At 40.3% G+C, this 27,262-nt stretch overlaps 1 protein-coding gene across 3 annotated transcripts in view; it reads left to right on the top strand.

Annotated features, from left to right (window-relative positions):
• The window catches only part of LOC145337821 (ERC protein 2), a 731,415-nt gene that overhangs the window by 426,637 nt on the left and 277,516 nt on the right, over nucleotides 1-27,262 (top strand). For all 3 annotated transcript variants that reach the window (XM_080182675.1, XM_080182674.1, XM_080182676.1), the window contains 2 exons: nucleotides 1,410-1,545; nucleotides 13,770-13,901. In XM_080182675.1, coding sequence (XP_080038801.1) covers nucleotides 1,410-1,545; nucleotides 13,770-13,901 — 268 coding nt within the window. The remainder of the gene's footprint in view (nucleotides 1-1,409; nucleotides 1,546-13,769; nucleotides 13,902-27,262) is intronic.

Genomic DNA, 27,262 nt, shown 5'->3' with positions numbered 1-27,262 from the left:
GAATCTTGTATGAATGGTTTGAATCATGAGCCATTGTGCTGCATAACCTTTACAAGATTCATTCAGATTTAAAAGAATTTCCTTCAGTGTAGTTTAGCCCTGCCACATAATGTGTCAAATGTTTTGTGGGTTCAGGATGGTAGTACTGATACATTCAAAAAAAATGAATATGAAGTCTAATGTATAATTCAGAGGTTTGGTAACTTTAGTAACACTTCTCTTTAAATGTTTGTAGATTCTTCACAGTTATTACGAACAGTTATGCTGAAATAGCTGCGTACAGCATTATGTTGCTGCAGTGTGAATAGCACAGGTCTTTTCATTGGAAAACAGTATTCTAAATTTGCTTGAAATATGTTGAAGGTTTGGCAAGAGAAATACTGTGCAATCTTGGTGTTTCACCTTTTTATGTGGTGAGCAACAGATTGCAAGATTGTGGATGTGGTCCTAATAAGAATGATTACTTGAAGTAATGTAGGTCCGTTTGCAAAAGATGATAGAATTATCAGTTTGTTGCTACTGAAGTTGCAGCTTTAAAGAGCTGAGTGCTGTTTTTGTTCATGGTTAGGCAACATGGTGTGCACGTGGAAACTACAACTCTGAACTTGCCATGAGCTAATGCAAACACTGAGTTCATTGTATTATTTTAATTTTTGTCCTTGGGATGCGAACATTGCTGACAAAGCCAGCATTTATTGCCCATCCCTAATTGCCCTTGAGAATGGTTATAATCGTACATATTCACCTAGTGGTAGTTTTGCTTAATTGTAATAATTAATTGACTCTAAATCCTTTTTCCGTCTAAACAACACATTATTAAAAAAGAATTTTAGATGGAGCAAAATCCAAATGCTGCTTTTGCTCATAGCAAATACACCAATTTATTCCTCCATTTGTAGTATCGGAAGTTTGTCAAATGCAGTACAATAGTGTGCACTACTCTTAAGGGGTAACTAAACTACATCCAATTAATAATAATTAAGAATATTCATCATCTGTTATCATTTTTTTGCTCGGAATATTGTGTTCATTGTTTAGAATGATAAGAATAACGGTTAAACTTTCTGGCCTTAAATGCATAGAACATTTCTACAAATATATTCCAATGTTCAACATTGAGCATAAAGATTATAATACACTGCTATTTGAAAATGAAAATTACACTCTGGTCTAGGTCTTGGTCTTATCAGGTACTCTTGATGCTATGGTGATGAATGTGGCAAAATAGCTGCAATAGCTTCTAAAACTAATCCAAGCAATGGTGTAATTCAAAATAATTTCTGAAATGTTGTGGGTGTTGGATGGGTGGGGTTGTGGCATGTGTGGGGGTAAAAGTTTAAGAATAAAATAAGATAGTATTTTTTCACTAACCTGTATTACTTGAGTGACTCCTCTTTTGAAATTCCCAGACAAGTAAAGGATCAGAATAAAAAAGTCGCCAACTTGAAACACAAAGAGCAGATGGAAAAGAAGAAGAATGCACAATTATTGGAGGAAGCTCGCAAACGAGAAGACAACTTGACCGATAACTCTCAACAGATGGAGGTGGGTTGATTGTGAAAGATTGTCTGTCTGCCTCAGTGCTTTTCACCTTCTCTATATATGCACACCTTTGAATTCAAAATTTGCATTTAAAACCTCAAGACGTTCAGGCAATATTGTGTATATACATAGAGATCTAACCCAAGAAAAATAGCAATAATGATGAGCAAATTTTCATTTATGCACAAACTTACACCTTAGATTGAAGTATCCAAAGCTCACTCAGGAGAATTTAATCTTAAAATGTTGTTCAAATACATAGCTTAACTTTTCAAAGCAATGTGAAGAAAATAAAGCATTTGACTTTTCAAAAGTTAGATGTTAAGACATTCTTGTCCCTGCTCTCTGCAAAGATCAGCAATTTATTTGTGTAGTTCAGTAGCTATTCTGCCAACCAGGTCTCCAGTCATCATTTAATAAACTGATCTTCCCTGGCATACTCGCAGTGTTTGAGCTAGGAAATGTCATTGGATATTGGTGCACAGTTGAAAATGAGTTCAGGAACAAAATAACACATATAACTCTAAGGATTTTTAATGAAATATTAAGAAATTTAACATTTTGTATCAGTAGAAAGAATTTTTAAAAACTATTAGATGTTAGTTTTCAGTCAAGTTATTAAAATAGCAAATTAGAAACTATTTTTCTGTGATAGCCTTATCCAGTGAAGTAGAAGGAGGAAAATCAGAAAGCTGGGATTTTGGTACCGTTGATTGGTGAATTCCGTTGCATTGTCAACCAGTACAGGAGTTCCCTGGATGCTGCTATTTTACCAGGTTTTCATCTGTGACTGCTGTGTAAATATCCTCCAAATAAGTTAAACTGAATCACCAAATTCTGTGCTGCAAGTTCTGTGCACATTGACTCTCAACACAAAATTGGCCCGTAATGGCTAACTGATGTCACTTGCTGATATTTGTATTTTGTTTCCTTTTGGAGAAGCAAACTGTAGATATTGAAGAGAATTTCCATGCTGGTCATGAGTGTAATATTGATGTGGGAAAGTGCTTTGGAGCACCTTTCCCGACTTTAGCCACATTGGGTACAATCTGGCAAATCATGAATCAGTCTGAATTAGTGAGATGAAATCACAGTGGACAACATTATTCTCAGAAAACTGCAAGATTTGATGATAATGTGTATAACATCTGTCATGCTAGATTGATTTTATTTCAGTGCTTTATAGATTTGCACATTTTTGGCATGTTATGTGTCAAGAAAATAGAACTGTGTACCCGACTAATGGTTAATTTAAACATCTGGATTTAAAATATCTGAGAACTTGTAATGTTCTCAGTTTCAACCCTTGATTTACCTACTAAAGCACTACTAATATTTGCTCTTTCATTTGTATAATATGATTAACTTTTTTTTCTCCATCGCAAATCAGTCTGCTTGTGGTAGCTTGCAGATGTTCAACTGCTAGACAGTCATGATAGAACTTGAGCTTTTCTTCACGTGTTCATCAGACTACAAGGCATGCAATGCTGGTTTCACCCTCAAATTTCTTGCTCTGCATTGCTTGCATTAGCTTTAGTTTTCTCTCCATACAGTGCCTGCCACAAAGACAAACTGCTTTTTAAACGAGGATAAAAAAAGTGGGAAAATTTTAAAACGCTTTTACATGACTGTTATGCTACAGGATCTCAGTTTGCAGTTTATTTGATTTCTGGCTATTTGATAAGATGGTCTAAGGTTATTTTGACCAGAGTTCCGAAAGTTGAGCTCTGATAGATTAACTCCATGGATGGTACAGCTGAAAATCAGATTAGATGGTTTAGCTTAACCACAATGCAGGGTTAAGGACAGAGGTGAGACTTGATGCATCAGACCTTTGCAGCGAATATTGTTCTTCAGTCTAATTTTGCTTTATATGGATTTAGAAATCAACCTCAACATCTTATCTGTAAAAAGATATTTTTCTGCCTTGTCACATGATATGGAGTGCAAGTAAGTCTAGTCCAAAACATAACATGCTAAAACAATGAAGGAAGATCAGACCAACATCTATAAATGAATAATATGCGATGGAATATAAATTCACTGTGGCTACATTTTAAATGAATCACAGCTTGAAACCAATTGGCATTTATCTAGTTACTAACTCAAATATTAATATTTCAGGATTGTTAACTCTGATGAGCTTGTATGTATTTGTCTTCACTTGACCAGTGGGGGTTCTATTAAGTAGTGGATAAATTCCATATGTGCTGCTGAAATGTGTTTTGAACTACAGCCAAAGTTTTAAACCTCTGTTCAGGAGAAAAACTGTACCATTGTTGAAAGAATTTAATTTGAAGAAATCCGCAGCTGAGGGGAAAACTCAGGAAGGTTATAAAAGCCAAGTTTGCACAGGTCATTAAAGTCAGTGCAGAACAAACTAATGTACAAATATTGACTTCCACAGAGGTAGCTACAAAGTGATATTTAGCTCTTTGTAAAGAGTGCTGACTTCATAACTTCAGATGTTACAATTGGAAAATGTTTCAATTTAAAAAGCTGTCTGGTGTTAAATGCAAAAATCTGGAAAAAATTCAACATATGGGTAATCTGCAGTAATTTTAACAGATTAAGTATGTACCAACAGTAATAGAATCTACTTCAAGTAACTGATTGTTTTAGTCATTCATAACAGAAAAATAACTAGCCATTTATATAGTGGAGTTGCAACAGAAGACACATGCAGACATATGAAATGATGTTATTGAGATCTGTGGTTTACAATAACCTTCCTGTAAATAGGCATAACCAACAAGTAATTATCATCTTCTGGAAGTGGGTTGAGTTGGCTCCAAGGCTACATATTTCCCAATAGAATGTGAGCTAAACTTCAAGTAGTTCTGACTATTATTGATGTCTGACCAACTAGCCTATAACCCACCTTATTAATCCAAGATAATAATAGTCTAGCCACTGGAATTCTTACCTTTTGACTTCAGATAGCCATGTAAACTATTGACTGAACAAGTAGAATATCCTAGCTAGGCAAACAGCAGGAAACTTATCAGTGCTGTGTGCTTATTTATAGCTACCAGAATATAGCACTGATAACCATTCTGCTGCATACATGAATGGGGCCTCAACTCTCTTAACCTAAGTAAATGAGATGCATCATTATCGGATAGACGGTGCACTCAAAATCAGGTCAATGGAAATTTTACCTAGGAAAATGCAAATGACTGCAGATTTTAAAGTTTTACAGTTTGTTTATTAGTCACGAGTAGGCTTACATTAACACTGCAATGAAGTTGCTGTGAAGTTCCCCTAGTCGCCACACTCTAGTGCCAGCACGTGTTTCAGACTGTGGGAGGAAACTAGACTGCCCAGAGGAAATCCACGTAGACATGGAGAGAACATACAAACTCCACAAGACAGCAACCCAAGCCGGGAATCAAACTCAGGTCCCTGGCACTGTGGGACAGCAATGCTAACCACTGCTATCCTTGCTGGAACCTAAAACAAAATAGAAAATGCTGGAAAATCGCAGCAGGTCTGACAGTATCTGTGCAGAGTATCTGTGCATAGAGCTAAGGTTTTGAGTCTGGATGACTCTCTGTCAGAGCTCTGAAAAGTTATCCAGACTCAAAACGTTGGCTCTACCCTATTTCCACAGATGCTGTCAGACCTGCTGAGCTTTTCCACCATTTTCTTTTGAAACTTTACCTATTTGAATTTGTTACTATCTATGCTTGGAGACGCTAAAGCGTGATGACAAGACCCCAGATTGCATATGATAGATGGCCAGCAGAGCCAATAAAATAAAAACTTTGAACTGTTCAAAAATCATGTTCTTACATGTTTGTTTTGTATCTCCAACTGCAAAATACTCTGTGGTGTGGCTTGGTATACCAGCATGCAACAGGTGAAAATACACACAGACAGATGTGATTTCTCAACCACTTGTCTTTATGTGTGGTATTGTTAGGTATTGCATGTGGTCTGGATAAACAAGACCTGCGTCCTGATTTTCATAGCTAAAATGAAACTACGCTTTCACTTGCATATTGTTTTAAATGAAAACAGTCAAAACATTTAGAGCAAATTGGAATAAAAGTTATATCATCTTTAGCTTCTCCACTGGTATACCCATTTCAGTCCCATAATTGCAATCCATTGCCATACTTAAAGGGCTGGACGGAAGTAATGGTGAGTTATCAGTGTTCAGCATTATTGAAGAATCAAGCAGGCAGCAACTTCTGGCAACCACCTATGCACAGTTAAATGTCATAATGACATTTCGCCAATGGACTCTTCATTAAAACATATGGAACAGTCTTAAACCTTTCCTGTAATCACATGAAAGATAATCATGAAACTTGCCAGAGAAGTCTAGATGTTGTCTATTCAGGTGAAAGTAATCTTTTAATCGTGTGTTAAATCTTAATTATTGCCAAATAACATCTCTGGCACTCAAAATTCATTTTCAGACTTGTGAAGTCTCTCACCTTCAAGTTTTGGTTATAGTTGGAGATCTCAAAAATTTAAAAAATTATTTCTTTTGGCCTCTTATCTCTCTCACTCCTTCCATCTTTCTGTCCCTCTCATTGTCTTGATTTCTTTGCCCATTTTGAAAATGAATTAAACATTTCTAATTTGTACTTCCTGGTTCAGACTCTGCGCTCCTCAATAACAGTTTTTCAATCTGATTGCTAAAGGAAATCAACAGTATTGCGCCCTGTTCACACAGGTCGTATATTCGCTGTAGATCGCTCAGTGCTATCTGAGTACAGCATGTTCCAGTGCGAAACCTCACAGACTCTGTGGGCAAGTGTAAGTGTTTTGAACAGCTGGTGCCGTTCATCTCCGCCAACCACAAAATGCAAGCCATTGCTTCTGTGCCACAAATATTAAACACAGGAAGAGATAATCTAATCAGACTTTACAGGGAACGATTGAGCTACAGTCAGACATTAAGTGCCAATTGGAATTTTTAAAGCCCATTTTTAAGCATTAAAACAGCATGACCACCTTATTTGTGATCGAGACAACAGTTAGCAGATGTATCTTATTATAGTATTTGAAGATGGAAGCAAAAATTCAAGCTGTCTTAAATGAAGAAAATAATGCACGTTAAGCTAATTGGCACAGTTTTTATGGTACAACTGGATCATTGAGGAATTTTAAAGGTCTTATTTCAAGTTACACTATATTTTCTATTGTGAAATTGCCAATGCTACATAAATATTACTCCACAATTCCAGGCAATACCACATGCATTTTACTCATTGCAACATATTTTAAATACATTCAGAAGCCAGTAGGAGTCAAATTGCAGTGAATTGGCTTATAGTGATGCGATGGGAGAAATGTCTTCTTTACTCTGAGGTTAGAATGTCAGAGTATTTGAGCCTCAAGTAACAAGTGAATCATTTTTTGATTTTCATTTACTTAATTAAACTGATATGGTTGACCTATCCACATTCATCATTATTGCAGTGTGTGTTTGACAGCAGCTCCTGGAGTCCAAGCGTGCAGTTAGTGTGCATTGTTGCAATCTTGTATGATAGACTCAATACTCCAATGCCTCAGACTTGCTGTATTTCCTACTAGTTCCACACTAAAGCGGTTGAGAAAGTTAAGGCCAGTGCATTCAGGAACAACTAAGTTTTTAAACAACGTAGCAAAAGATAAATGCTTGTGCACAACCTCTGTGGCCCTGAAAAATTATTTTAATAAACATAGAGTATCATTCCCTCAAAAGAAGATTAATGTTGTAGATTTTGTTTTTTGCTTTCCAGTTTCTCTTTCAATTGCTTTCTTCACCTCTTCTGTATTTTCCAATCTTTATCTTAATTCCCATTCCCATACGTGTTTTAAATGCAACTTATATTTCTTGTGTTTACTTTCATGGCTTGAGATTGCTGTTCAGTGAGGATCCTGCAGTTTGATTAATTGAAGAGCCTTGCTGTTGCTTGCCCTGTTCAGACACCACAAATTCTTTTTAGAAGACATTTGCATTAAAAAGAATCACAAAATGACTAGAATTTTCCATTGATTAGTCTGGGCAACTGTATGTGAGGTGAGCAGTGAAAGCTACTCCTTTGCCATTGGCAGTAAAATCCAGGTCCACGTCTGGCTTTGAAAACCTGAGAAATCTGTGCATACATTAAATATGGTCACACAGTCTGCTAAAGCATTAGACAAAGAGTGCAATGTCTTGAAATTAGAGTCCTGATTTTCCCGCCAACTTTATAACAGAAATTGACAGATTATGGCTAACGAAGTACCCAATGATGGAGTCTCCCCATTAGACTGAAAAGGAAACATGCTCTGTCTCCAAGAACCATTGTCTTACCTTGGTGTGCATACCTTTTGCATCTTTAAAGTAGCAGTAAACTTGGATTTTTCAGAAATGTTGCATACCAGCTTGTGGATGCAACTCGTGGTCCTCGATGCTGGAGAAACACCAAAGTTAAAAGGGTGTTGTTTCGTGTAAAAAGTATGTGGTAGGAAATAATTTTCACTTTTATTAACATAGAGCATGATAAAATAACTTTGCATTGAAATGCATTGCAGTATTTCAACATAATGATGTTTTGATAAATAATGCGCAGGTCTTCACACTCGCAATACAAGGAGGACATGCTGCTGGAAAAATAATAATCCGCCCTATTATCTGTTTTAATTTTACAGCTTGTCCATGGATTCACTTTAAAATTTGCAGAAATAAGCACATAAGCAAATCTACTAGGCTAAGCAATCAAATCATATGCCACAAGTGCATTTGAGAACTGAGTTTACCATCGATTTAGTCCATAATGTGGAACATGCCTCTATTTTAATATGTTTGCAACTTAATTTTTCATTGATTTAATGTGAGCAATTTACCGCTTTTAATTAAAACATGAATGTTTCTGTCCTACAGCAAATGGCAAAATGTTTCACCTATGTTGATTGTGCAAGGACATATGGAATCTGAAACAATTCTTCAATTTGAAATATCTTGCCATCACTTCCTTATGTAATTTATTTTGCTGTGAATGTGCAAATTTAAATATTTAGCAAGCGTTCTTTTGAAGATTGGACTGGTAGATAAAGCTAATGGAACAGATATGTTCAGAGCAAATACAGCAACATCGATAGAATGATACTTGAGGAAGCAGAAAGAAAGAGGTTATTACAGAAGGTTAGGGGGCATGGAGTTGAGGGTAGGGTGTTAGCGTGGATAGGGGATTGGCTGTCAAATAGGGGGCAGAGAGTGGGGGTCAATGGGTGCTATTCGGATTGGCGGTTGGTGACTAGTGGAGTGCCCCAGGGATCGGTGCTGGGGCCTCAGCTATTTACCATTTATGTAGATGATCTGGAGGAGGGAACCAAGTGTGTGGTGTCGAAATTTGCTGATGACACCAAGATTGGTGGAACGGTAAATTGTGCGGAGGGTGTGGAAAGTCTGCAAAAGGATCTAGATAGGCTGGGCGAATGGGCCAGGAACTGGCAAATGGAATTTAATGTTAGCAAGTGTGAAGTTGTCCACTTTGGTAGGAATAATGGTAGGAAGGACTATTACTTACATGGCGAAAAACTGCAGCATGCAACGGTGCAGAGGGACCTCGGGGTCCTTGTGCATGAGTCGCAAAAACCCAGCCTGCAGGTGCAGCAGGTGGTCAGGAAGGCTAATGGGATGCTGGCCTTCATAGCGAGGGGGATTGAATATAAAAGTAGGGAGGTCTTGCTGCAACTGTACAGGGCACTGGTGAGGCCGCAGCTGGAGTACTGTATGCAGTTTTGGTCGCCGCACTTACGCAAGGATATTTTGGCCTTGGAGGGAGTGCAGAGGAGGTTTACTAGGCTGATACCGGAGTTGAGGGGGTTGAACTATGAGGAGAGGCTGAATAAACTAGGCTTGTACTCGTTAGAGTTTAGAAGAATGAGGGGAGATCTCATTGAGACATATAAGATGATGAATGGGATGGATAGGATAGAGGTGGAGAAGCTCTTCCCGCTCAGAAAGGACAGTAGGACTAGGGGGCACAGCCTCAAGATAAAGGGGGGGCTGTTTAGAACGGAGTTGAGGAGGAACTTCTTCACTCAAAGGGTGGTGAATCTCTGGAATTCTTTGCCCGTTGAAGTGGTGGAGGCTGCCTCGCTAAATATATTTAAGACGCGGGTAGATAGGTTTTTGATAGGCAAGGGGATTAAGGGTTATGGGGAGAGGGCGGGAATGTGGAACTGAGCCACGACAGATCAGCCATGATCTTATTGAATGGCGGGGCAGGCTCGAAGGGCTAGATGGCCTACTCCTGCACTTATTTCTTCTGTTCTTATGTTCTTAAGAGCTTATGCCTTACATTCGTAATGGATAGAGTGTATGATTGAATGTATGATAAATCCCATCAGTGGTGGTTCTTGGTCAAGGTGGTGATCTTGCTTTGGGTGTAACCAGCTTAAGCAGTTTCTGATTGTGAAACAAAAAAAAATTTCAGAAAACATTGCAGTAAACTTGAGAACATGGACTGTTGAATGAAAATTATAGATGATTAGCTCATACAATTTAATACTAAATAGAATGATTTTGGGAGGAAAAAAATGATAATATCACTTAGAAAGATGCTGAAGAGTATCAATAAGTGAAGATCTAGAGATTTCAAATACTCAGTTCCTTAAAAAATACAGGTGTATGTAGATCAGTGATGGGCAACCTAAGGTAGCGAGTGGACTGCATGAGTGGGCATCTTTCATCTCAGTGGGCCACAAGATTGAAACCAGGCATGTTCACATAAGAACATAAGAAATAGGAGCAGGAGTAGGCCATCTAGCCCTTTGAGCCTGCCCCGCCATTCAATAAGATCATGGCTGATCTGTTGTGGCTCAGTTCCACATTCCCGCCCTCTCCCCATAACCCTTAATCCCCTCTCTTATCAAAAACCCATCAACCCGCATCTTAAAAATATTTAGCGAGGTAGCCTCCACCACTTCAACGGGCAGAGAATTCCAGAGATTCACCACCCTTTGAGTGAAGAAGTTCCTCCTCAACTCCGTTCTAAACCGCCCCCCCTTTATCTTGAGGCTGTGCCCCCTAGTCCTACTATCCTTTCTGAGCGGGAAGAGTCTCTCCACCTCTATCCTATCCATCCCATTCATCATCTTATACGTCTCAATGAGATCTCCCCTCATTCTTCTAAACTCTAATGAGTACAAGCCTAGTTTATTCAGCCTCTCCTCATAGCTCAACCCCCTCATCTCCGGTATCAGCCTAGTAAACCTCCTCTGCACTCCCTCCAAGGCCAAAATATCCTTGTGTAAGTACGGCGCCCAAAACTGCACACAGTACTCCAGCTGCGGCCTCACCAATGCCCTATACAGCCGCAGCAAGACCTCCCTACTTTTATATTCAATCCCCCTCGCTATGAAGGCCAGCATCCCATTCGCCTTCCTGACCACGTGCTGCACCTGCAAGCTGGGTTTTTGTGACTCATGCACAAGGACCCCAAGGTCCCTCTGCACCGTCGCCTGCTGCAGTTTTTCGCCACGTAAGTAATAATCCTTCCTACCAATGTGGACCACCTCGCATTTGCCAACATTAAATTCCATTTGCCATTTCCTGGCCCATTCGCCCAGCCTATCTAGATCCTTCTGTAGACCCTCCACACCCTCCGCACAATTTGCCGTTCCACCAATCTTGGTGTCATCAGCAAATTTCGACACCCTACACTCGGTTCCCTCCTCCAGATCATCTATATAAATGGTAAATACTTGAGGCCCCAGCACCGACCCCTGGGGCACTCCACTAGTCACCATCCGCCAATCCGAATAGCACCCATTGACCCCCACTCTCTGCCTCCTATTTGACAACCAATCCTCTATCCATGCTAACACCCTACCCCCAACTCCATGTCCCCTGACCTTCTGCAATAACCTCTTGTGAGGTACTTTGTCAAACGCCTTCTGAAAATCAAGAAAGACCACATCCACCGGCTTTCCTCCATCCACCGCCCTAGACACATCCTCATAGAACTCCAGTAAATTTGTCAGACACGACTTCCCTTTAACGAAACCGTGCTGCGTCTGCTCTGTCAAGCAATTCCTCTCAAGATGCCTCGCTATTTCCTCCTTGATGACGGATTCTAACATTTTACCTACAACAGACGTTAAACTAACCGGCCTATAATTCCCTGCCTTTTGCCTGGCACCCTTCTTAAACAACGGCGTAACATTAGCCGTTTTCCAATCTTCCGGCACTTCCCCGGAATCCAGCGACATCTGGAAAATAACCACCAAGGCATCCACTATCACCTCCGCCATTTCTTTCAGAACCCTCGGATGCATTCCATCCGGTCCTGGGGACTTGTCCACAATCAGCCCCTCCAGTCTGTCGAGCACCGCCTATCTCGTAACAGTAATGTCATTAAGACCCTCCAGTCCTACCACCTTTCCATCTCTAACACTATCATCACTAACTAACTATAACTCTTGAATGAGATTGAATACATTAATACACACCAAATATTTCATAATAAGTTACAGAAAATAATCATTCATATATTGTTAGAGCTGCTATCGACTTCAAGTGGTAAAAACAAAACAAATATTTTCGTTTGATTGGATGCACAAGGAGCACACAACTCAGTCATTGTGTGGAATCAGTATACACCTCACTTCATGTGCCCTTGGTTTACTTCATATCACCTCAGTTATACCTGTAGGGGAAAAAAACACTACATGGATGGAAAGCAGTGGAATTTGGGAACTCTGCACATGGCCCAAATTTCCTGTGGGCTGCACTAGTAATCCTGATGGGCCACGTGGTCCCTGAGGCTCAGGTTGCCAACCACTGGGGTAGATGTTGTCATTAAAAAGGCCAATGATATTTTGCGTTTTAAATTCAGGGGCATGGAGTGTAAGGATGACCAGGAACAATACACTTGTTGCGAATTAATGATTATGCTCCAGAGTACTGTGTACATTTTGGGCACCCCGTTGTAGTGAATACACAATGTATAGAAATGAGGATGGCTGCCTGCAAGAGAATGTACAGTAATTAGGTGAAATCTGAAACATTTCCACTGCACCAGAGATGTTGAGAGGGGTGAATGGTAACTTTTTTGTTTGGGAATTAAGTGAAGAGGAATTATTAATTTAAAATCCTCATGAAATGGAGGATTTGGGTTAATAATAAAATTAAAGCAGGGTTATGGGAAGAAAATAGCATGGGGAAATCTATTTTGGTTTGCTCTAGCTGAGAGTTGGTATGGACACAATGGTTAAACATTCTACACTCTTTTTACTGACAGAAGAGCACTTTTAAAATGTACATATTAATGGTAGTTTAAACATGCATGATTCATTCTTTGAACATTAAATTTAAATCAAAATTACAATATAAGATTTTAATGACTTATTTCATAAAATTTAACACTTTATAAAGTACATAATTGTTCCATCGCATTATTTTTCAACTTTGAAATCATAATTCCCTCCTTTCTTCAAAAATGCAATTCTTACTAGTGCTAAGTTTGCATAATATCACTCTGCTTTTGTCACTCTCTTTTTGACTACACTTAAAATCTCAGTTAAAACAGTCTGTTGAAAAGCCTTTATTTGTTTCACCAATGTGCTACAAAACTCTGAAAATACCAGCATTGTCAGGTTCCACATATGGGTTTAAAATTGGCCCTTCAGTACTGCAATGGATAACACGTTCACTGTTGATTTTAGTGAATTAAATTGCTAGCCTGCTGTCAAATTCAATTTGTATGGTGCGTAACCAGCACACAGCGTCCCTGTGTGACTAGCCAGTTCCAACAACAGCTTATGTATCTTTTATTTGTTTTTGTTTTGTTTTCACTTATAGTTGTGAAAAGAACCATTTTCAGAAATTAGAAGCCTACAGATCCTTACCGTTTCATGACTTGATTAACTTTCGTCTTATGTGTACCATTTCTCAATGTCTAGCCTATAAACCAACAGTTCCATACTTTGGACTGAATTGGCTGTCTCTTAACCCTTTTTAATTGCAGGTTTACCTTTGTACTCATCTTACATTTACAGATGAGCGGCAGAAAGTTGAAAATTCCAGGGCAGAGCCATTAATCAGTGCTGTGTTTAACGTGTTATGGAATAATTTTTTGGTAGATTGTGATGATTTACTTTTTTTTTATCATTTCAGATTTGATCCTGATATTTTAATGAGCTGAGTTGCATCGTGGAAAATGTTCAGAGAACTATTAATAATCTAATTGCAGTTATCCATTGGAATAATATTCCATAGTTTTCCTGCTTTTTCCCAGGAATCAGTGCAACAAAAAGACCAGAGAATAGAGGAACTGGAAGAAGCCCTGCGCGAGAGTGTGCAGATAACTGCAGAGAGGGAAGTGATTCTCGCCCAGGAAGAAGCTTCTAGATCTTCTGCAGAGAAACAGGTCTGCATGAGAGAACTTTCTTTCACTCTTTGCCCTTCATGGCTTAATGTCAGGGGACATTCAATGGCTCTCTTAACCACCCTCCCTCACACATCTTCCCATTGTGTGATTTTTTTTTTCTCTTAAGATGTCTTCATTAATTTTAAATACCTGTAACACCTTTCACTTCTGAGAAAGGGTTCCAAGTGCAACTTGTGTTGTTGGCTAAACAAATGTGATCTGACTTGCTTAGTGTTTACAGCATTTTGTGTTCACTTGTTTCCAGCCTCTGCAGTATTTTGCTTTCTGACCCTTCTAAAACAAAGTCAAAATTATGTGTCCCATTTGGTTCAGTACTATAATTAGATTTAAACTTGATTTCAAAGACATTACAAATCTCCCTCTGTAAGAGTTGATCTTGATTATTCCTTACTTTTGGATATCACGCAAATCATTTTCAGTGACGTAGCCAGCTTTACATGTGCAGTGCTAGATTTCGTTTTCAATTTTGTTATGAAATTGCTGTGTTTAATTCCATTCTAAAACCCTGTCACTGGACAAGGAATGCAGTCTGCAGATTTTCTCAGTAAATGACTGATGGAGAGTACGAGACAGCAACCTGAATGGAGGTGTTTGGCCTCTCTTGTAAATTCTGTCTTGAGGATGTGCCTGTCCTCGGCTCCAGGCCTTCCGATAATTGCACAGTGAGTGTCGCAGTTCTCCCTCACTGAGAGAACTCATGCTCCACCACCCGTGGGCAGAATCCTTTCGGAGCTTGTGAAAGTGCCATTTTTTTGTTCTTCTTTAGTTGCATTTTAGTTTGAGTAACCAACCAAAATGCTTCATTTTCAATGTACTTCAGCTAGATTACAGTTTCATTTTTTAAGCTGCAATAGTCCTGCATGTTGTTACATGCTAATGGTGGAAATATACTTTATTGTGTGTGTATTTTTTCCTGTTATATTCTGAACTCAGAGCCATGGAAACATAGTCTACAGGTATTTCCCTAAGATCCCATACCTTCAATGTTCTCATACTTGTCATTCCATTATAAAACCAGTGATTGTTCCCTGACAGAAACCTAAAGTTCTTTCATGTCCTGTATTTTTCATTCTCTGTACCTTTCAGTCAGGCTTCATGTAATAATTATAAGCATGGAGCCAGGCAGATAACTTTTTCAATATTAATGCTGTGAATTCTTGGCCAGTACCACTCTTATGTTCAGTAGCCCTTCTTCCGCTCCTCATTTTACAGAGAGACAATAAAGAGTGTAACCTCTTGGTAAACATCTACACCAGGATTAATCAAAACATACTTGATTACTATGAAGAAAATATGTTACACAGCTTTAGGTTGTGAATTTGAAATACAAATCAGCTGCATATCAATTAAAGAAGCAGGTTTCAAATCTCTCATAACTATCTGTACTTTTTTTCCTTGTAATTGTATTTCTGCTTTTGCATCCAAGTCCCTGTTACTTTTATCATGTGTGATTGTACGATTACAACATGTAATCACACATTTCTGTTCTTGATTTTATCTATTTATAATTGCATGTGCTCACTAACACTAACCGTATCAGATTTATATTGTGACTGTTGGTGTAATGTATATGGATATCTTAACTAAAGGCAAGGTATTGGGAACTCCAGTGTGTGACTCGTACCTTGTTGGGTGTTCAAGGTATCTCTTTGACTCTTGCCTTTCTTGGTCTTTTGTTTCCATGTGGATGAAGATAAACAATGTGTTTGGGCCCATGTGTGACAATAGGACTGCTAACAAAACCTATCTAACTAACTTCTTAATTTCTTCCAGTTGCCTTAAATTCCTTTTCTGTTTTCTTCATTTATCTGTATGCAGCTTGTCGACATGGCCCCGCAGTATTAATTGAAGGTTAACTTGAATTATTTTTATTCGCTCTCTGCACATTTACTTGCTAAGCAGTTCAATTCAAAATGAAGTAGTGATTACACAATTACTTCATACTCTAATTAAGTCACCACTTAATTAAGAAAAGCATGCAACTGTCATTCCTGTTTCTGCTTTGTGAACAGTTTTCTTGTTGTGTTCGCTTTAGCTGTGGTTTTCTGATGGTGGCATTCAAATAGCAACAAAACTTTTTTGTTAGTTTGACAATTCTGGAAGTATCTTCATTAAATTAAACCAAATGACTGTATCTTATCATTGTGATTGAATGAGATTGTCTTTTGTTCCAAGACTTGAAGTAAAACAGTGGGGCTAATATGTTTTGGGGGTTGGGTGGGGGAGATGGGCGTGGTGGAAGGGTTGTGTTGTTTGTAAGTAGTGTTGGCTGTAGAAGGAAACATGTAGATTGCCAAATCTGCATGCTGCTGCATGAGGGACAGAGGGATTTCAGCACTGACAACACCTACATGTTGGAGGCTCGACATCTATCAAACCCTGGTGGGATTCATCTCCTGGCCAGATACGTTCTGGCAGGAGCCCACTACCAAGAGCATGACAGAATTGCTGCTGACATAATGAGCCCTGAGGGGACCATGATTAAGGATGGGGGAGGGCAGAGGCACTCCATCTTCTGGCATGCAAGAAAACACAATTTTTTAAAGAACAATTTTTTCTCGAGGCCTTTGCTCACCTGGATTCGCTTCCTAACTGGTTTGACCTGATTGACCATATGCCACTAGGACATATGCTGGTGCTATGAATTGAGTTGGGGCTCAAAGACATAAATATTTATATCAGTCCAAATTAACCAACATCTCTGCTGAAGAGGGTTCTGGGATAGGTGATGGTGGGGAGAGCAGTGTGCTTTCCTTGGTGCCTACAGTTTAAATTTGCAGATGGTTGGGCTGGGGCATCAGAGTTTCGAGGATAAGCCTTGATTCATTTCAATGCCTCCCTACCACCACTCACTGATTTCCGTGCTGGGGGATAGAACTAAGATTCCTTGACTGCATATATGACAAATCTGAGTTGCATAAGTTGATGAAAAGATAGCATTAAGTGCAGGTTCTTGACCTTGCACAGTGCATCAGACTTTTATTGGAGTTGCAATAGGCTTATTGCTTTCAGAGACACCATTGCTAGGGACTATGTGATGGCAATGAACTGCCACAGAAATAATATCTACTGAGTACTCCTCATCTGTTCCATGTTTACCACTGGTTTCTTGAGCATAGAATCATGCATGTTTGAGGATTTGGGATTTTTTTCCTACCTGGCCTGAGAGAGGTGGGGGGGTGAAGAATTTAGCAGCACAGCTAATAACACCTCTACAACTCTCAGTCCTCCTTTCCAAGAAATATAAAAGAAATGCTTTGGTAAGTGTCATATCAGTACATAAAGAGGCATTTAATCCATCACATCTGCACACGTTCTTTAAAACAATGTACTCAGTCCCATTTTCTTGCATTTTCCAAATCTTGCTTTTTTTAATCTTTTTAAAATAGTTATCTAATTCCAATCTAAAAACTGTTCTAGATTTAATTTCAAACAACATTTCTGGTAAAAACACTCCATGTCTTAAACTCCTCTGTATAATTAAACAAAAAAAATCTCTTAATGCTTCCCTTTGTTATTTTGGTGATGATCTTAAATTCTTGGCTTCTCATTGCTGACTCCATAACCGGTGAAAATTGTTTTTCCGGATTTACCTTGTCAAAATCTCATCATTTTAAACATCTCTATCTGATCACTTTTTAACCTTCATATGAAAAGAGCCCTAGTTTCTCTGGTTTCTCCTCATAACTGAAACCTCTCAACCCATAATACCATCATAGTAAATCTCATTATGTCCTTTCCATGGCCTCAAAGAATAACCGAAAATAAGCCACTCAAAACCTGATGCAATTCTCTCACTGTGGACAAACTAATGATATGCAAATGTTTGACATTAACGCTCAGCTTTTATCCTCTGTAACCTTTTTTGAAAAATTTAGGATTTCTTATGCATGTAAACAGCCTTTATAGCTTGTTCCTTGACTTTAAGAGTTTACCTGAATATCTAACTACTTTTTAAAGCATGCTCAATCAGTGCTCTTATTCTTCAGAAAGCTACCAATTGGAATTTTTGTGCATTTTTATTTGATATCTGTTCAAACTACTAACTTTTGTTTGACTTCCTGAAGCTACTTACAATTTTCTTCACAGTCAAGTATGCTTGCTGTATCTGTGTCCTCTGTATGGTTTGATATTGTGCCCTCTATACACAAGTTCAGATTGTTTAATTTTGTATATAGAGATGAACAATGGTCCCAGTACTCAACTAAGGCGCACAACTGTTTTGATTCCATCAGTTTAGAAAAATAGCCTTTAACTGTGACTTTTATTTCATCCCTTTAACCAACTTAGTGTTCATACAACATCCATTCCGTTTCAGTAAAGTGCCATGATGCCTGATTGCCGCCTCCCTTTTTAATATTGATATCCAACTTATTTACTAATGAACTCGCTGTGAAGTGCTTTTGGACATCTGAGGATGTAAAAAAAGCTCTACATAAGTGCAAGTTATTTCTTCTTGCCGTCTGCTCAATAGTCAATTTAAATAGCTTGTTTATGTTAACTGAGCATGAAGCTTTCCCTATTCTAAAGCACTTACCTTTGTGTCTTCATTAAGCCATGTAACCTCTGTACATTCTGTTAGGTCTCTGCGTGGCTGACCTGGAGTTCTTTTACAGTAATGGGTTTACAAACCTGCTAACTTATTGATGTATTTCAGCACTACCCTGTCCCACCAAGATCTGATTATGATAATAGATTGTCTACGTGTGCAAGAGACTTTTCTCAATTTTCTATATCAAAGGTTACCAGGATTTTCGGTGGCTGCTGCAAAGATTTTCGCCATTTTTGTTGAGCAGAAGGTTACATGCTGTGCTGCTGGATTAGTGGCTTCTGATCATCTATACTAGCCAAACAACTGCTGCGATCCTGTCGCAATGATTGTTATCATTGGTAAATTTCCTTTACTGCTAATGAGGCGCCTGGAATTGTAGCCAGGATTTTTGGGATGTAGGGGGCTCCCGTCTCGCCATTTGGGTAGTCGGTGGAGAACACAGCCCCGCCAATTCCCGTGCCCCTCAGTGATTTCATACTCCAATGAGTCTTCATTGGCTGCAGACTGGCCTTCCATCCTGCCTTAGAGAGCTGCTGGCTAACTTGATTGTCTGACAGATCTGTATTCCCTGCAGGGGATAGGACTGGCACTGCAAACAGCCCTTAGAGCCTAGGTCCTAGGATTCCAGGAAAAGATCGGCACTTTTCGGGGGTGGGGGTGGAGGGGGGTCTTGGGACCCGGGAGGGGTTAGAGAGTGGGCGATTTGAGGTTGTGGGAAGAGGCGGGACAGGTGGAGGTCCAGTGGTTGCTGGTTAAAAGAGGGTTTCTGATGGAGACAACCACCCACCCCTCTTCCCTCTCAGTTCCTAAGCCCAATTGTTTGGGCCTCAATTGGGGTAAGGCAGGTGAACAGTCTAAGGCCTCGCCTGCCCACACCAGCGTAAAATTGATGAGAGGTCCGGCAGGTGCGAGAGAACCCAGCGGGAAACTATCCATGCTATTTCACACTCACACTTCACCTGAAACATGCCAGCGTAACGTGGGAGTGTAAAACTCATGCACGTGTTTCAAAATTGTAGCTTTCGCTAATTTTGTTAAACATAAAATGATAAGCAAATGTTTCTACCCATTTGTTTTTAGAGATGCAGACAATCTAGCCCATAATTGATTTAATGTTTTGGGAAGAATTAAACGATTAATTGGGGAAAAAAAAATTAGATTTTTGTTATTACATGGGAACAAAGAGGTAGGGGGTGTTGTGGAACAGGATGGGGTGGGGGCTAAGTGCGGGGACGGGGTTGAATTCAGTACCTCCCAGCATCCTGTAATTCCAGGTGTTGATGATCGTTCTACCTCAGGCTAGAGCTCAGTTGTGCAGCTGTTCCATACATTCTGGCAGCATGACACAATCATAACCAAAGAGTGTTTAATTTTGCAGTATTTCTTTGCGTGCAGAAGGATCCAGATGGCTTTCATTTTAAAAAAAAGTGACAGCTCTAGGGACACCAAAATTCACTGTTTTTAGACATAAAGTTACTATCTTACCTCGGCATTGTCACTGTCCCAGCAAAGCCGTCGCCTCTTGTCAGTCTGTAATCTTGCATAATTTTAATTCACCCTGATTTACTATGTCGTGTTCTCAGAGAGATGAAAATTGTGCTATTTAATTGAAGCATTTTCTATAGCTCAGCCATGGTGCACCCCTTAGTTAGGGTCTGCACTTAGTGTTGCTGACATTGTGCAGAGTGATCAGATTGACAGTACTGTATAATTGCATGGTGTAAAATCCAGCTCCTCACTCGGGCACTCACATACTGCCAATTCCCTATGCCTTAAAGAAGGATGTTAAACTAAGTGATTTCACATAAAGTTGATATTGTTTGTTTAATACTCGTTTGCAGGAAAAAATAGCTGTGCCTATTCTTTTCTCCCATCTTTGCAATCCTGGTAGCTTGCCATAAAAGTAAAATAGAAATCTGCTTGTTACTCAAGACAGCAGGAAAGCCAGGAGGTGGAAGGAACCAAGTTATCTTATTCAAAATGCCATTTGTCTATCCTATAATTGTTAATACCTCTTGTGAACAATTTTCACTTAATATAGGGGCTATGTCAGTACAAGATCAGAAGAATTTGTTTCTGTGTGAGCTTTTCCAGGCAATTCTTTATAATGGGGGTGGGTTGATAATTCCAGTCACACGGTGTTACATAAACAAATGTGCATCACAGAACAGCTTCAGATAATCTCTTTTTACTGACAGGGTTAAAAATGCAGTGCAAATGGGCATTAATGGCTAGCTAAGTTGCAATAAAAGCTCGTAAATTCCTGGAGTAACAGTGCATGGAATAAAAAATAACTTGGTAAAGACAAACCCGAGACTTGAGTTTTGCATTCTAAGAATGCCGCGTTTTGACACTCTGCTTAAAGGTATGGGTGCATTTCTTTGGCAATTATATACTTTAATTATTTAAAATATGTATCTGTGCCAGTGCAAAGTAAGTGCCAGCAGACTGAATGTAGTTTCCTGTGGAAAGATCATGCCAGCACAAAACTGCTCAAATTCCTCTCCAGTTCTAGAATCTGATTCCAAAAGAGATAAGAATGGAAGTGCCAACACAAATGCAACAGGAAGTCATTTTCTAAGATCCTTAATTGAAGTATTTTTTGGCTATTTTTGCTGAGCTTTAATTGACTTTGGTGTGCTATATGTTGACATTCAGTCTTCAGTAGAGAATGTTTTTGTTCCCCAGACAGTCGTCACTCATCTTACTCAGCGTATAAATAATAAAACAAGACCTGGTTTGTCCTGTTCTTCGTCCATATCTCTCATTACTTTGTTAAAAGCAAATTACATGACGCATTTGATCAAATCCCACTGGAAAACAACAGGACTTGGTTTTATTTTTACTCAAGTACGTCACTTACCTCTCCCTTTCCTTCTTTCCTCCACCTCACTATACCCCAGGCTTTTTGCCCCATGTGTTTCTCAGAGAGAATAAATTTGTAAGCTACGACTGACTTCCCCTCTCTAAGTTTGGGGGGCATAAAATGCTTTCTGTTCCCCCGCTTCATCTGATGGTAAAGCGTTCAGCATTCTTCGCCTTTCCACTGCGCCCCCACCTCCCAACTCCTTGCTGTTCACCTTTCAAAAGCTTCCTCCTCCCTAACCCTTCTCCTGCTATTTCTCCCATCTGTTTTGTCCTCTGTGAAGCATTTTATGTCACTTATTTTGTTGTCTTGAAGTTACATTGCTCTTCAAGTTAATTGCCTCAAAATTAACTGTTGAAATTCCAGACAAAAATGGCTGCTGAAGTTGTCCTCTACCTAAAAATCTTCAACCTAAAGATTAGGTAATGTCTGCAGTATATCGGTTATTGAAATGAATTAACTTGTTAAAAGAAGCTGGGTAGCACATCATCTGTGGCTCTTAAACTGCCTACCACATGTGTGCTGAGGTTTTATTAGCATTGCACTGTACTATTAAGCCTACTTTGTGGAAAAAGTGACAGAGTATCATCTAATATTTTAAAAATTCCTCTTCTGCCCCTCAGCTGAGAATGCTGAATTAGGACCACAAGCTGTAGTGGATTATTATCTAAATTTCTAATCCATAGACAAGGAGAGAGGCCCAAATGTGGGAAAATGACAAATTCTTGAGCAGTTTTCTTGTGTGAACACCAGTCAGGTGAGTGTTAGCATTCTTTTTGACCACATGCACAATTTTAGTTGAGCCCAGTGCACCTTCCAGCATGATCAGATCATGACAACCAACAGTGGCAAATCTGACAGTTTTGGCTTCTTTATCCCAGGACAGTAAAGATAATTTTAGTGTTCCAGTTGATATCCAGACTGAGATTAATAGACACCACACAGAATGATAATCAGTAACTGGTAGATATGCTGAGCAATACTTTAACCCGGTTAGTGACTATTTGAGGAAATTTGTATACTTTAGTCTTAAGGCAATGGCCTGGATTTTGCAGTCAGTGGCATGGCCAATGGCCTTTGAGAAAGTCACTTAGCCATCTGTGTGGAGTAGATTTCTACTTTCCTGACCTCACTTTGAATCTTGAACCTCTCCTAATGTCAAGGCGACCTCCAGGTATCCAGCAACAATAATATCATGATGCAGGGTAAGTAGCCAATCATATTGAAGTATTCTCACGCAAGACACACTAGGCGTGAAAAAACCACTGAAGATTTTCAATTTTAATTCTGCACAGAACAAAATGAACGATTGGGACACATGTGGGATTAAGATAGAAGCTAAAATATTAAACATTTAAAGTAAGACATTTCTTGTAATAGATAAATTTGACATTCAACCAATATGGAATCACTCTTGAGGGCAGTGAAGCTTTTAGCAATAATTATGAACTCATTTCCCCAGTTTCATAGAATCCTTAGAGTGCAGAAAAAGGCCACTCAGCCCATTGAGCCTGCACCGACAATAATCCCACCCAGGCCCTATCCCCGTAACGCCATGTGTTTACCTCACTAATCCATTTAACCTACACATCATGAGACACTCAGGACCAATTTAGCATGGCCAGTCCACCTAGCCTGCACATCTTTGGAGTATGGGAGGAAACTGGAGCCTCCGGAGGAAACCCACACAGGCACAGGGAAAACGTTTCACGTCATTCAATAAGGTGTAAACTTTTCAAGCATCTTTACAGGGAGACGAAGGGAAATTCTCCCATCCCGTCTGCCCCGGGCAGGACACAGGCCAAGCAAAGGTCAGTTCACCTTGGGCAGGATTTTCCAGTCTTGGGACGAACAGGGCCAGAACATCTGGCCCTAAGAGTGCAAGTTCTTACCAGTTCAACGATTTCCGATTGATTACAGTCGGGCGCACCCTCTGAGATGCATGGACTCATTGACAGCAAATTCTAGCTGTCCACATTTACCTGCATGTGTGGGGACTCCAGAAGTTGCAGTCAGTTTCAGGGGAGCAATAACAGCAAACGCTGACAGTTCTCCTGTCATAACTACCATAAAGTCTGGACCAGTATTTTTATAATTGTGTTAAGCATGTGATCTGGTTTCCCACGTCCTGGAGCTAAATTATGCTAGCATGAGTTGATTTGAATCCAATAAAGAATTTTAAACACCCTGTATTATAGGAACCTAATTTTGTTGTACTGCAAACTGATTTAAGTTAACTGTTTTCTATCCGTTGGGTTATACGTTTTTTTTTGCTTTCAATAATTGGTGCATTCCCTCCTTTGCTTAAAAAAACATCTTTTTGTAATTTAAGAAAATTTATAGAAACAACACACTTTTTAAACAGTTTTATGATTGTGAAATTTGGGTCAGGAGACAGCCTACTAAAGCTGAATGCTCCTCAGGCGGTGCATGCTATGTGACAGCTGGTTCCGACGCAGCCTGTGTTGTGCCCCATCTTAAGGAAGGCACTGGCATGCGCGGCCATTGCAAACACCAGAAGCAATGAAACTGGTGTGATTTTGATATCACATCGCCATACCAATTAATGAGACACCCCTTTCTCAAATTGGGACCACGCAGAGTCCAAATTTGACTAAATTTCAGCAGTACTCAACAAAGATTAAGCATTCAGCTGCAAGATGGCCTTTCCCTAGTTATATTTTCAGGGCCTGTCAACATGTTGAGGCACTGTTGACAAAGTTCTGCTGATGCCGAGTTTGTGGAACCCCCTGATGTGTGTTTGGAGTTGGTATTTGAGTGTTGGTGCTTAGGAGACAAAGGAGTGTTTGATGTAGATATAGGGGGGGGGGGGTTATGGCGGAACTGCCTCTTGTTCTGCAACATGAACATGGAATAAAGCCAAGGATACAGAAAGGGGAAAGCTCTGATTTGAAAGAGGAAGGTTCTACACAGAAGGCCTATACACCGAGGGTTTCTCACAAATGCATCTGGGACCTGCATCTCCCCAGGAGCAATGTCTGAGGTGACCTGGGTACAACAAGAAGGTAGTCACCGGATTGTCATCTCCTTCAGCTTAACCTGGAGTCTTATAGTAGGACAAGGAGACCATGAAGGTGACTGTCACCTTCCATCTTTATGATATTGGGAAGCATTGGCAACATTTCACAGTATTCTGTCCATTCCAGCATCTGGACGATTATGGAGACAAGTTGAGGATAGTTCATTGTCTTTTCATTGAGCTGGGACAAGCAGGATGAGGGCAGATGGCTTTGCCAGGATTCCTGATGGTGTAGGAAACTGCTCTGCAGGCTGTACACATCAATAAGGTGGGGCTTTGGATCAGAAGGGGCTCCCATTCCATAAATATGTCGTTGATGTGTGACCTTGTCAAGGCCATCATTTGGTGCATGCTGATTACCGTGGCAGTAGCCACAAAGCAAGCAGCATGCACCGATCAGTCTGACCAGCCATCCCCAAGCCCCTAGAGGAACCAGGGGAGAAGGGCAATCCCCTCTGAACAAGGCTGATTACCTACTTTTGGCACTTAGTCGTGCAAGGCTGTTAGAGCCAGGAAGCCAATCAGAACATTGTCAAGCAGGCAATCAGCCTTCTCAAACAATGGTTCCATTGCCTTGACTGCATGGAAGACATTGGAGTACACTTTTGAAGTTTTGAAGTTTATGGTGCTCTGCTGCTTTCCCCAAACTTAGCATCATGAGACTGCAGTCACTACATCCAAGAATCCAGCACTACCTTGGGGGTTGGGGATTGGTGGTTGGTGGTAGGGAGAATGAAGAGGAGGAGAAGGAGTTAGTGGGGCAGTGGCATCCTGGATCCCTTGTTACTGGAGGAGTTGAGAGAGATTAGATGATCAGGCTTCAATTTCAACGAAATAACTTTCCTACTCCCAAGATGGAGACAGTTGCCCACCGTTACAACTTCTAAAGACACCCCAACACAACAACCCCTTGTCCACCATCCACCAATAAGAGCCACTCTACGTTTTATTCTAAAGCACATCCAATTGTGCACAAAGAAATTAACTATTCACTCCTGTATGTTCCCTTTATGCCAGATTGGCAAGTGTTTGTTCTAGTGCTGTCCAGTGCTGTAGCGTGGCTTGTGGATGACTGCTGGCTTTTAGTGGGATGGGCTAGATGGCTTTGCAGGATGTAGTTTTGGATCTTTATATAACTTTGGACTGCCCCAACATGGGCAACAGCAGCCTAGGCTGGTTGTCTGAATGCCAACAGCAAGGGCGTCAGCAGAGGATGGTGATATTGGAATATGAATGCCATTATCCTGAGAGAGGACACTAGTTTTGTGTACCATAATGCTGTTGCTATTCCACTGGCCACACCTCAGCAGCTCTAGTAACCTGTTGCAGTACACTTTTGGAACTTGCTTGTCCCTTTGAACAAGGCAATCCAGCAGCAGTCTTAGTGTGTATGGATCTCATGGTCTCTGTTTGAACTTCCACTGCAGCCTTGACATTGTGTGGTTTCCACCAGTGCTGCAATGGAAGCTGTGATAGCAGCTACTGAACAGTCAATCATTGTTGTTTCTGTTAGTGCTGTCATAGAGGTGACCTCCATTTCACACTGGAAAGGATGACCTCCAAGCTCCATGCCCATAGCAAGCTAGTTAACAAACTTTCCACCTTGTGCATGCTCATCAGCATTCTCCTGTATACTGCTCCCCCAAGGTTCTCAGTTGAGTCCCCTGCAGCAGAACTTATCTTTAGCCTAATTCAAACTTAAAGTTTATTTTATTAGTCACAAGTAAGGCTATGTATTGAATCAGTTGCTGATGCTTCTATGTCTCTGGTATGAAATAACACTGCAATGAAGTTACTGTGAAATTCCCCCAGGAAAATCTCTTAGTCGCCACAGTCCAGTGCCTGTTCGGGTCAATGCACCTAACCAATACATCTTCCAGAATGTGGGAGGAAACTGGAGCACCCAAAGGAAACCCACGCAGACACAGAGGAATGTGCAAACTCTGCACAGACAGTGACCCAAGCCGGGAATCGAACTCGGATCCCTGGCGCTGTGTGAGGCAGCAGGACTAACCACTGTGCTACTGTGCTGCTGTTGAGTTGGTGCACAAACTATCTTTTCCCCTCCAACAGAAACAGAATGCTGGAAAATCTCAGCAGGTCTGACAGTATCTGTGAAGAAAGAATAGAGACAATGTTTTGTGTCAGGATGACACTTCATCAAACCCTTTATTGAGACATTCAAACATTTCCTACTGGTGTTTCAGATTCCAGCATCTGCAGTAAATGACATTTATATTTTCCCCTGTCCTGATTGTAGTTCACTTATACCCACAGATGCACAACATCAGACCACAGCTCCATACTTGGCTCTCAACCTCATGCAATACCAATGTATGAGCTGATGGCTACGTGTTGAATCAGTTGCTGATGCTTCTATGTCTCTGGTATTGGGTTGCTCCCTCCCCCTCCTCATGGGTCTGCTTTATCTGGCCGTGCAGCAGCCATTGGGGTAATTGAAAGTGTAAAAGCAGCAAGGGGAGGGTTGAGGCAAGTAAAGGGGCTGGAGAGGAAAGTACAAGATACGTTGTCTCACCATCTATATTGCTGGCTCCATTCCAGTGGGGAGGGAGCTGAGACAGGCATAAGGCAGTAATATACTGTCACCCTCAGTGGTCTCCAAGATGCTGGATACTTCCCCAGTCAGCCTCTTTGATTTTCCCTGCAGTTATAGTTATTCTTTCAGGAAAGGTCAGAATGGCAGTGATTGTGTGGCACTTTGTTTGGGTGATGTGGCTAACATTGATGAATAGCTGTAGGGCATGTGTGGGTTCACATCAGTGGAAGATGTGAGTGCTAGGCATGAGTCCTGAACGCTAGTAAATGTTGATGGAGGGGTGTGGTGCCTTGAGCAGCATGAGACGCTTATGCTGTGGAGGGTC

This window comes from Carcharhinus amblyrhynchos, chromosome 3 (assembly GCF_965287045.1).
Source record: "Carcharhinus amblyrhynchos chromosome 3, sCarAmb.v2.hapA, whole genome shotgun sequence".
Lineage (NCBI taxonomy): Eukaryota > Metazoa > Chordata > Chondrichthyes > Carcharhiniformes > Carcharhinidae > Carcharhinus > Carcharhinus amblyrhynchos.
The sequence above is the reverse complement of the archived record's forward strand: the minus strand, read 5'-3'. Positions and strand labels throughout refer to the sequence as shown.